Below are 12,111 nucleotides of genomic sequence, written 5' to 3'. Positions count from 1 at the left end.
CAGAGTAGGCTCAGGTTCGACTTAATGCGTTTACTCATTGCTAATGTGATACCTGGGAAATTTCATTTTCCTCCTATACTCTGTCCCTCCCAATTTTAGCTTCACTTTTGTGGATGGAAACAGTTCTAGCTCAGGACAGCCCCAATCCTGTACCATTAAATGTCTTCAATGGATGCAAGATAAAACTTAAACCTAAGCAGAAGTGCTGTAAAAGACTCAGGCCTGCCCACAGAATGTTAATCTCTGGTTTTCTTTTCAGCAGGAGAAGCTTTTTTCTTTTTATATAACATTTGCATTTGAAGCCCCTCAATTTGCATTTTCTCCAATCCAGGATTAAATTAGTTCCCCCCCACCCACAGTGAAATAAGTCTGGCTTTAATTTAACTTGCGATGTGAATACAATTTTCCAGGCAGGTAAACACAAAATCATTTTCACAGCGTGTTCTTTCTAAGGGTCTTTGACGTGTGTGTGTTGGGAGAGAAGTTGTTCATAAATTTGAATTTCAGAAGCAGGGGAAGAGAATATCCTTTTAACCATTCATTGCCAAATGCGATGCAACAGTTAAGACGGATGAGAACACGATCAGAGATATAATTGTGGCTGTCAGGCTCATTCGGAGGAGACGGGCTCTTTTTGGAGCAGTTTATTTTTCCATAATTAAAATTGTGGCTGTGTAATTTGGAAATTAGCCCTCTGTGTCCATAGGGAAGTGATGGATTTAGTCAGCTGCTGTTGCGGCTGCTAAAGTTCCTCCTAACCGCTTGCCTGAGAAACCAAAACGTATCTGAAGACCTCTCCAGAATGGTGCCAGTCATTCATAGTGAATGTCTCCAGTCTGATGGAACTCTGCTCCCTCCAATTTCCAGTAGTTCTATTTGAAGAGGGGTTTATTGCAGGCTGCAGACCTTGTAATGAACCTGCAGCATAGCATAAAGAAAACTTACGTGACAGTTGATGAAGACTTTGACCAGATCATGTTTTGTAGGGAACCTCCCTACAAAGAGTCAGCCTGGGCAAAAAGTTGGCTGGAATTTGGCGTGTTGTCAAGTCTGAGCTTCAGAATTAACTTCCAAGGTATTCTAAAGAGCTGGGAATTAGTTTTGGACAAACAGTTTGTCAAAGAAATGGAAAATGTTCTTGCAAGAGGAAAGGGGGAGAAGGTTGACTTGGGTGAGTAGTTGGAGGCAAGCAAAGCAAACAGAAAGAGGAAAGATTGTTTTAAAACGGCAAAGCATTTGCTTTCATCGTTCACAGAGCGGAACACGGAGCTGCTCTAATTTGGGTTTCTCAGAATGGGGACTGTAAATGAGAAGTTTAAAAATATGCCTACATTTTAGATGTTTCAATTAATCCCAACATAAAATGGAACATTTTATTTTGCATAGGGCAAAGGCCAAGAGAAATAGTAAAGCCAAGACAAAATTCCTCAGGTTTTCCTTTTTTGCTGAAAAGACAGAAAATACAAGTTTTTATTTGCTCCCTTTTTTGTTCTGTTTTCTTATTTGGCCTCAGACTCAGAATCTCTTTACCGAAAGTTATTTTCAGATACTGTTATCCCAAGTAAATAGAAGGTTTTAGTGGGGATGTCTTTGCCAGGCAGGTTTTAGTTTTGGATCTGGAAATGTTTTCCCTACTCAGCTGTGCTTGGTCAAAACAGCTGCTTATCACTGCCATCAGTTCTTCCTGGTGCCTATTCCTCTGTCTTCTCATCATCCCTTCTTGTAATCCCTTATAAATCCAAAGGCTTCAGCTTTGTCAGTACTTCCCTGCAAGCCCCATTTCCACATGTTAATGTGAACTGCTAAGTCTCCACTCCTTCAGCCAGCCCCAAGATGTTTCCCGCAATGTGCTGTGCCCGTGTATTTCCCAGTTCTTTGTGCCATCCGTTTCATTTTTCTCCTTAATTTCAATGCGTGTTCCTGGCTGGAAGCTGGGCAGATTCCATAGCCTTGCAGTCCTGTTCCCAATCCCCTGGTTACTGGTAGGGGCAGTTAATAGTATCATTCTTTATAGCAAACTGAGCTTTAAGATCTGTTCCCATGGCTGCTCTCCTGTGCTCATCTGGTTTCTTTTTGTGTTTTTTCCCCCTTTTTGAAGTTAGGAACAAGACATATTTTGGAAACAATGCAGGCTGCGGGGCATCATATCAACACGCTGTTCCTGTGCGGTGGGCTGAGCAAGAACCCTCTCTTTGTGCAGATGCATGCTGACATTACTGGTGAGTTAGAGGAAAAGGAGTATAAACTACTTTAGATGGCTGAATACTTTGTCTTTGGAAAAGTAAAGACTCTCTTTATATAGAAGTGTATTTAGCTGGTTGGCCAAGAAGTGTGCACTGAAATGTTTTTCACAATCAGATTTATAAAAGATAATCTGAAATTTTCTATAGAAATTATTCCATTCAGTCATATTTCAGGATTTTAGATGAGAATAATGCCCATTACATTTTGTAAGCATGTTTTGCATAAGTTGTGTTTTATTAAAGCCTCCGTTAGCTTCATCCTATTAGAGTTCTTTTGGAGTTCTGACAGTTCCTGCTCATGCTGGGCATTGTATCCATTCTATAGAACAATTCTTTTCCAAATTGCTTCCATGTCTGTATTATTAGTAGGGGTTAGGCCACAATTCCTGGGTTCCTGCTCCTGCATGGTGCTGCGTTTGGTTTTGTAGAATAACTGATTGGTGGAAGGTCTGGGTATGTGGTTCATCACAGGAAGCCTCAGGCTTGGTCTCCCTTAAGCCTGTGTGTGTTGGACATCTCAGCACACCTGGGAGTCAGTTGAATATAGTTTTAAAAATGTGGAAAAAATAACAAAATTTAGTGTAAAGGGCTTCAAAGCCACTTTGACTGATGTGTGCTTTGGGTATATGTCAAATTCAGACCACTTGAGCTGTCATGAATAAAGTTGAAGGCTCAGATTTGGGGCATTAGGTCTGGGGATCTGACTTGTCCTAACATCAAACCACACTTCATAGCCTTGATGCAGGAGGGAAGATGAAAATACGCTTTATGTACTTACCTGAGATGAAAACAGAAATGGAGAAGCAAAAAGCATAATGCCTATTGACCTTAAAACTCACTAAATGCATTGTGATCAAAGTGACACTTTGGGTTTGTGAAAAATAATGTTGTCAAGTCTGTGCCTTTCCCTGTGGAACTCAACCATTTTAGGTGAATTTCAGCTATGTGTCGAGTTGGGATGCTGGTTCACGATGTGTGAAACAAAAGATCTGTGAAAAGGTATTCTGATTAAAATGTAATCAGAAGTTCTTTGACTGTAACTAATGGCCAAGTACAATTCAGTACAAAAAGGCCTTTTTGCAGTCTGGAGTTCTCCCCCATTTGTAAAATCAGTGACTGACAAGGGATGTCAGAGTTCATCTCACTGAAATGCTCGTGGTTATGTTGAACTCATTAGAGCCTATCAGATAAAATAACTAACATTCCAGGATCAATCCCCCATTCTTTGCCCAAAAGAAAAAAATCTGAATATATTATTGTTAGCAGCAAATGCCCATGACTCAGCCATGCAGACATCCAATAGATCATTTCGCAGGGCACTTAAAAAGTATCTTGATCTTTTTGTTTGCCTGGTAAGAATTCTGTATTCATTCTGATGATGCAGGAAATGTGCAGCAAATTTTAGAGCACACTGGAAATTGCTTACTGCCTCAATGCCTGGCAGCCAGCCACGGAGCTCTTAGCTTCAGTTTTAGACTGTTCTCTTCCAAGCTGACCCAAGTCCTGAGCTGTGCTCTGTCTGAACTGGAGGAATGCTCAGGTGACTGATCCTCCACTCGTGTTTTTCAGGTGGATTTGTTCGATCACAAAAATTGAAGGGGTGCTGTAATTCCACTAGTTCAGTTAATAGTCATTCCAGCAATCAAACAACAAGGTCTCTCCATATCCACTTTCTTTCCCCATCACTGTTGCCTGTGGGAAGAAAAGGCATGAAGACCCCCGCGACACCTTTATGTCCCTCACTGAAAGATGGTTGTAAAGAACTTTACACTGGTGGAACACTGCAAAGTTAGCATCGTGTACCTGAATGCTTGGGGTGCAAAGTGAATATGCTTTTATCAATAATTGTTTCTTGTCTCAATAATTTTACTTCTCATTTTGAAAAGTGTGACGTGCCTTTTCCTCTGTAGAAGTTGCTTGTGGCCCACTTTAGATCTTCCTCCAGATTTCAGCTCCTTCTAATCTTAGAGCTGGCTGTCAGGAGCAGCATTTTTAGGGGCATAATATCATTAAGGCTATTCACTCCCCCCGTTGCTGTGTTTACATCCTCATTCACTGCATGAAATTATCTCTAATGGAAATTCAGACACATGCCAAACACTGGAGGAATGTTACATTTTTTGGCTTAGTGAGAATAAGCATCTAAAATACAGCTAGAAAAGTATTTAGACTTCTGCTATTGGTTTAGCTTTCTAAGGAGAACTATGAAAGTTTATTAAGAAAGAAATGATTTTTATTTGATTAGGCTTTTTCCTGCTGTTTTTACACCAGTAATACAGGGCTTAGAAAGCATTGTGTGAACCAAAGGGAAGCGTGTTCATGATAGTACCCACGGGCAATGAAACAATAATTTTTAATGGTACTTCAGAATATATATTGAGTTTGTTTGTTTGTTTTCCCAGTGTTTTAATCTTGTTTTCCAGCACAATTCGGGAGACAAGATTTCTCTTATTATTTCATCCATAGCTTGTAAGAGTTTACTCGTCATATTTTCATGGCTTCCAGCAAAACCAGGCTGCCTTTCTTGGCTATATATTTAGAAAACAAACAGAAACAATCTGGGTTTTTTGTTCCTTGCAAAAGAAACAAACAGAATACCACCCTGTTTTTCCCTCCAGCTCCGTTTTTAATAGGCACGTGGGTTTGGAGAGTGCGGGTAAACAGGTTTATACCAAGCCCTCTGAGATAAATAGCTAATGTCAAAGAGCTGGGGGATTGTTCTTTGTATGCTTCATGTTCTGCATTAGTATTTTGCTGAAATTGCTTTATTTAAATTCTGCATTTTTCTTGGAGCCTGGAACCCCAGAGCAGAGGTTTAAATTAATCTATATGGGCTGTAGCTCCAAGTGGAGGATGTGAACATGGTTTTCAAGTCCTTTTGATTCTTTTTTTCTTTGTCTTTTCTTTAATTACTTACTGTGCTGTTAGTATATTACTGCTATATTCTTCCTAACAGGGGCCTGGCTTTTTCTTGTACAGGCAAGCCTGTTGTCCTGTCCAAAGAAGTGGAGTCTGTTTTGGTGGGTGCTGCTATTCTTGGAGCCTGTGCTTCTGGGGATTTTGCATCTATACAGGTATGCAGTACCTGATTATTATTTTTTCCCCCCAGTTTTAGTGTGTTTTTCATTTTGACATTTGGCACCATGCACAGACTTTAATTCAAGTGGAAAAGTTTGTACCTTCAGCACAGCCGGACAGGAGCCAACATCGCTTACTCTCTACCCTCTTTTTAACCCTGTACATTATTTAGGTGTGTTGAAGGTTCATTTGTCTTTTGACTGTAGGGACATGCAGGTAAAAGCTGCTGTGTATGAAGTTAGGCCATGCAGATTTACAGGCAAAAAGGAAATCTGGCAGGGCTCTGATCCCGCACGAAGGTCACACTTTCATCTTGGTTATATTTGTCCTGTTTTCCTTTCTTCATGCTGAGGGATGTTAAACCTAAGAAACAACATAGCACTATTTATGCAGTAAAAAATGACGCACCTATACTTCATCTTGTCCATAGTGAATGCAGAGTTAGTAATGAGACTGGAACTTCATGTTTATTCATGTTATTTCAGTCCATTAACAGTTGCAAAAGTAGCAGTAAGGCTTTTATGTTCAGTGGATCAGCCAGAGCATGACTTAGCTGCATTTATATAAACAACAATAGGATAGGCAAACCCAAGGAAGGGTCTGAATGCCTCAAATCCAGTCTATTTTCACATCTAGTAATTCCACTAGAATGAGACATGTCCTTTCCTCATGCTACACAGGGACACTAAACAGTACACAGCATTCAACTGGACACAGTTATTTGTCAGGATGGTCCCTAGATAAAATTTTCTCTATAACACAGATACGAAATGGTGCATTAAACACTTATCTGAATGTATTTTCTGAATAGGGAGATCACTTTCTCAACCTTGTTCACTTGGTGCAGTTCCACTGGAGTCAATGAACAGCTCAACAGAAGCTGAGGGACTGGGCCTTGTTTGACATTGTTCCAAATGTGAAATTGCCAAATGTGAATATTCTACAGTGCTACTTACGTTAGCAGGAAGAACAGTTTCCTTTCATGGGAATTTTGCCATTAAAATTAATCCCCTTGCAACAAATATATAATGCAATATATGTATAGCTGCATTTAATAATCTGCCTGCCTGCAAGGAGATGTTTTGATAAATGGAATTTCAGTAGCAACTTTTGATGACAGGACTTCATATTTAATTCTTACTCTCTGTTAATCTTCTGCCTTCAAATACAGAGTGATTTCAGTCCAAGTTTAAAATGTTTTCCACTACTATGCAATAACTGAACATCTCAAACCTGATTTTGTTGTCTGTCTTCACAGCCATTAGGAAAATCTAATGCTGTGACATTTTCTGGGATATGTTTTTATAGAATTCTGGTGTGTTCATTACCTTCAGTTTTTAACTCTGCCCTTCTATATAGTAGTGTTTCAGAAGCATATCCAACAATGTCAGAAGAGATAGGTATATTTTATACATACATACATATAAATATATGTCAGAATCAGAAATCTTGTTCAGTGAAACTGGATCCTTCGAACCAGGCTTCTCACAGACTTTTTAATTTGAAAAGTGTTTGCCCTTTTACTGTTAAGATATGTCAGGATGTACCTGCCTCTTTGGTTATCAGAATGAGGTTTGGCTTGTTGTAAGTACAGGTTCGGAAGGTCTTCCTGGAGTCAAATTCCCCTAAGGGCTTACTTGTGACTATAGGGAGCTGGACTGCATGACTTTTTATACTCCCTTCCCATTCCTGATTGAATCAAGTAAGTTAATACCAGTACATAAATAAAAAGAATAAGTACAAATTGCAGTCCAGTGCCTCAGCACTCCATAAGGAGTCTCTGCCTTTTTCAGTGCTTCAGCAGCTATTTGTGTAAGGTCTGGTTCCAAAGGTTTTGCTAGTCAGCAGGAGAGTTTCCTTTTGTTTCACTGAGTTACAGGTCAAGCCCATGGGCTTCCCTGGGATGTCTCTGAAACAGAACAGAGGGAAATAGTCTGGAAATTACTGCTATTGTATATCCCACTGGGCATTTGTAGCATGTTTTTTTCCATCTTACTGCCTGTGGTGATCCCTGGGAGCCAGGTGAGGCCCTGAATCCTGTCCAGGATGCCACAACACATCTGGCAGTGTGAAGAAACCACCCACTAAAGTGTTTTAGCTTAGTGTGTGTTCAGACGATTGTCATTAGAGAGGTTCCCCCTATGGCAATATCAGTTGTATCATGCAGAAAATAGGTTAGATTATGTAAAAATAAAGAATTCAGCTACATGGGATCAAGAAACAAGAAAGTGTATGCATGGCTTTTGGGGGTGGGGAGGCATAAATGCATATGTAGCACTGCAGTTCAAGGGCCTTCTCTTCCATTTATTTTTCTGCTAACATATCCTCCAAACCAAACCTCTCTTAGGGGTGCTGCTGCAAGCATTCAGCATTATTGTAGTCTTTGGAAATAATACAGGTTATTACCCATCCTCTAATAATAGATGGTTTGTGCTTAATTATTGTGCCTTCCAAAGCTCTTTGTTTGCTCAGTCTAATAGTAAAGGAGAAAATGGTGGGGTTTTTTACCAATAACCTCTTCCCTTATGTCTATGGTTGTTTGAAGGGGAATTTTTACTGTATTTGTCCCAGTGATTGGTCACATTTCCCAGAATGATTTTCGGTCATTTCTGCTCAATGTTAAAATCAAAATGCTTCAAAGCTGCCTGGTTTTCATGGGTTGGCTGATCTCCATTTTCTAAAACTCAAGTATCTTTAAGACAGCTTGGAAATAGCACCCAAAGCCAGGATCCCTCCAAATCACTTTTGATAATCTTAGTCCAGCTTTAACATGCTCTGCTGAAAGGACAAAGGGAGTGGTTGCTGAACAGACACGTGAAACCCACTAGTGAAAAGCAACAGCAGGGAACTCAACTGCAAGGGAATCTCATATGGAAGTAGGTTCATGTGTGCTATGTAGTAACGTGCACAGTGAGTGATGCTTCAGGGTGAGCTGGTCTACATGCTAAATGTGATTCCTTGGGGAGGTAACATGAATTATATGGTAGAATTGACCTGCTTGTGCATTCTGTCAGAGTAGGGGTTTGGGGCATGGGGCAACCAAGTCAGAGCCAATGTTCCAGTCTGCTCTTCACTCAGAAATTTGGGTACATGGACATGGTCCTCAAAATCTACCAGGACATTGCTTTTCAATAGAGGAAGATCAAACTCTATAGGTCATCTAGGGAAAACCCAACTCTACGGTAACCTTATATAATAATTAGAGTTAGGCTTTATTTAGCTTAACAATTAAGAAATGCATTGGAATTGGATCATATTTCCCTAGGGGTAAAGTATGTGGCTGTGGGGATTGCTGTTACTCTCATACTGCTGTATTTTCCTGATGCTTAGTCCTGTGGCGTTCCATCACCAGGATTTGGCTTGCTTACCTATATATCATTGTATTATAGACCTCATCAGAAGTGTTTGTGGGACAACATGATTCTCACCCTTCACTTTCTTGGGCCGTTGGTCATAGTGGCTGGAACCAGTAAAGAGCTTTTCCTCCATTCTTTGGTATCCTTAAATAAGTTTCTACTCGCAAAGAAGCAAGCATCAGTGTATCTCCTGTCTTTTTTTCCCTTTCTGTACTACAGCAGTGACTGTTCGCAGGATGCAGCATTTAGTTCTAATTCTTAATTTTTATATCTTTTTATTCATATTTTGAGTGATCCATGGAGCAAAGGTTTTCATGCTTTCTATTGGCCACATCTGTATTAGTACCTAAATTCTCAAAGAAGCATTGGAAGTGAAGGTTATGGCAAAAAGGTACCAAAAACCTGGCTTTGGTACACACAGGTTAATTTTCAGGTTTCTAGTATGGGTTTAAAGGCTCAAGGCCCTTGAAGCTGCAATTCCATCTTTAGGTATTTCTATCAAGGAAAGATTTATAACCTCCATCTCTCATGCCTGGTCACCATATGTTGTTGCTTCAAAGAATGTTGACTTCCCTATTTTCCTCTTCATTTACTCTCTCTGCATTTTTCTCCTCTGTGGTAAAACTGAATTAAAACAATTGCTCTATCCAAAAAGCAAAAAGAACGCTCAGTGTGGTGAGTTCATCTCCATTCCAGCGTTTGGTTTAGTCTCTAGAATCAATGGAAAGGGGAGAAAATCTAGATTTCTTCTTGCAGTTTGGGTTATCTTTTAATTTGCATCTACAAATGTTACACCCTTTAAGTGGTTTAGTTGCATCTTGATTGCTGTGCTGGCGAGTGTAACACAGGCTAGCTGGGTCACAGAAGACACTGCTCTGTAAAATAGTATAGAATCATAGAATAGTTAGGGTTGGAAAGGACCTTAAGATCACCTATGACATTTGCATGACATAAGGCTTTTTGAAATATATACTGTATTACAGGGATTTGGACATACACGCTGCAGAGAATGAAATCACCTTAACATTGCTGGCTTCGATGGGTCAATTGATTGGTTCTAGCCATTCCTTTCATGCTGAGCAGCAGGATCCTGGTTTTCCATGCGATTGTTTCTATAGTAAAAATATAGTTTCCGGTTTTGCGAGCCAGCAATTCCTTCTCAGGAAAAATGTTCAATAAATAAATGTCAAAGTTTCCAGTATATCCTCGTTACTCTGCCTCCCTGGTACATAATTGAAAATGGGAAGAAGGTGCTGTTTGATTTGGCAGCCATCCAGCTCTTTTTTTGATGGATAGCCTACTCTTTGGGACAAAGCCCTACACTAGGGAACAGCATTATTACCTTATAAAGTCCTGCAGCCCACTGACTACTGCTTAATTGCGTATTAAAGCAATTAATAAAATTACCTGTATGAAACCAGATTTATTTTAGGTTTGCTATCTTAATGTGGGTCACTGTTACTGGCCAGTATAGAAGAGGAGAAACTTTGTATGATTTACTATAACACATTATACTGTTAGCTTTCTGTGATCATTTTTGGTGTAAAACATTGAGGTAGAACTTAGAGTCTACATAGTTACAAGAGTTTTCTGATATAAAATTGGCTTTTAAGGTAGCTGTAGCCTTGTCTTTGTTAGTTTTGGTTGTTATGCAATTTAGGGGTATATCCTGCAAAAAGATAAGGGAGGGAAGCTTTTTAATTGTTTTTGTAGAGCAAGTTGAAAGTACCTAAAAATGAGCTGAATTCTATAGAAAGAGGTGTTAGGTAATTACCTAATGCAGATTAGCTGAATTATTTAGCAGCAGTAGCTGTTGAACAAGTGAAGTACTCCTTAGGTACACTTCACATCCCTGGAAGCTGCCCTAGAAGCTGTGTGGATCATGGTCTCCTGGCTCACGTTCAGGATAAGAGGCACAGAGTCCGTAACTATGAGGGAGATATATAGATATATTGCAGAAAGGGTTTAAAGTTGTGATGGTGCAAAGGAAACGATTCACTGGACTGAAGGAACTTGGAGGAGGTTTTTTTGTGCACTGCTTGGTTATGCTTAATGTAATGGACATCTCCTCTCAGTCGTGTAAGGAAGATGTTAGGTGGTTTACCAAAAAGGAGAAAATCAAGTAAAAAACCCACTGATAATGCAGGTTTTAAAAGGATCAGCCAGGAAGACCATGCAATCTGCAGTGTATTCACCTCTTAACAATGCAAATGTTACAGACTACCACGAATGTAAAGAACACAACAGTTAGTCCACAACTTTGGTAATGGACTAACTGGCAGTTGTGGATAGACAACATTTCATAAGAACACCCATAAATTGTACTGGGGAGCATTCAGCAGTTTTGCTGACAGAACTGGAAGGGATGAGGCTATTTCTCTTTCTGGATCAGGCAGACTGGTGTAATTTTGTTCCACTTATTTCAATGGACATGCTTCAGTGGATGGTCTGATCCTCTATTCCTCTTCCAAAGCATTACCTGTCAGGTCCTGGACTGAAATTAATACAAGTGTCTTGTTCATTTCCATATTTTCAAAAGCAAGAACTGAGTGAAAGATCAGGGAGGGGATAGTTTTTTCCTTAGAAATGGTAATAACTTGGGAAATCAAAAGAGGAAATAAAATGACTTCTCCTGGTTGAGTTAGGGAATGTTGCCTTCCCTCGTCTCATTAAAAATGTAAAGCACTCTTGGTTTTGAGGAGGCTGAATTAGTAATTAAGTGCTATAATCAACTTGTGTAAACATCATCGTGAAGGAGAGCAGCAAATTAATCATTTCGTTGGCTTGCCTTACCCAATTAATGCACCTTTTAGTAAAGGCCTTCCTGTTGGGATAGGGTTTTTTTTCCTCCTGTTGCCTTAATCAGAGGATTTTGGAAAGGCAGAGGCAGGAGATGGTTGTTCTTAGGCACCGTGCTGTCCACAAGGAGTGTATTGCAATGCTGTGATCTTGCCTTCCTTTCTTCAAAAGCTCCAAATCTGTACATGTAGAGTTTGAGCCCAAGGTTTAGTGGAGACCAGCCTTGGGCAAGGCTATTGGCTGAGAATGGCCTCTTATCTAAGTGAGTTTTCAAACAATTCCTTCCTGGATTGTATATGATCAGCCTTATTGACAGGACCTGTGCTCCATAAAATACTTTATATTTCAGTGCACAGTTTCTGTATCTACTGTTAGAGACAGTATTCTAGTGGTGAAAAGAGCTGAAACTTCACAGTCCATTCATTTCTTGTTCTCTCTGTCATGACTGGCAGCAAAGCTATTAGGGGATGTCATGAGCAGTTGGTGATGTGGACTTTACTGCTTGCTGAAAACCAATCTGTTTTCCACATAAGCAGCTAAGATGTTCGATGGCTGGGGAGTATATTTGCAGCCAGCCAGGCCTAGACTCAAAACAGTGGCTCAGCAGTACAAGAACTCTATCCCTTTACCTCTTT

The 12,111-nt window shown here is 39.9% G+C and overlaps 1 protein-coding gene across 1 annotated transcript in view; it reads left to right on the top strand.

Annotated features, from left to right (window-relative positions):
* The window catches only part of FGGY (FGGY carbohydrate kinase domain containing), a gene marked incomplete at its 3' end in the record, with an annotated part of 127,351 nt that overhangs the window by 92,652 nt on the left and 22,588 nt on the right, over window positions 1-12,111 (top strand). The window contains exons 10-11 of the mRNA XM_080623025.1: window positions 2,099-2,219; window positions 5,223-5,317. Coding sequence (XP_080479151.1) covers window positions 2,099-2,219; window positions 5,223-5,317 — 216 coding nt within the window. The remainder of the gene's footprint in view (window positions 1-2,098; window positions 2,220-5,222; window positions 5,318-12,111) is intronic.

Source organism: Psittacula echo, assembly GCF_963264785.1.
Source record: "Psittacula echo genome assembly, chromosome: 7".
NCBI lineage: Eukaryota > Metazoa > Chordata > Aves > Psittaciformes > Psittacidae > Psittacula > Psittacula echo.
This window is presented reverse-complemented; position numbering and strand designations above follow the sequence as displayed.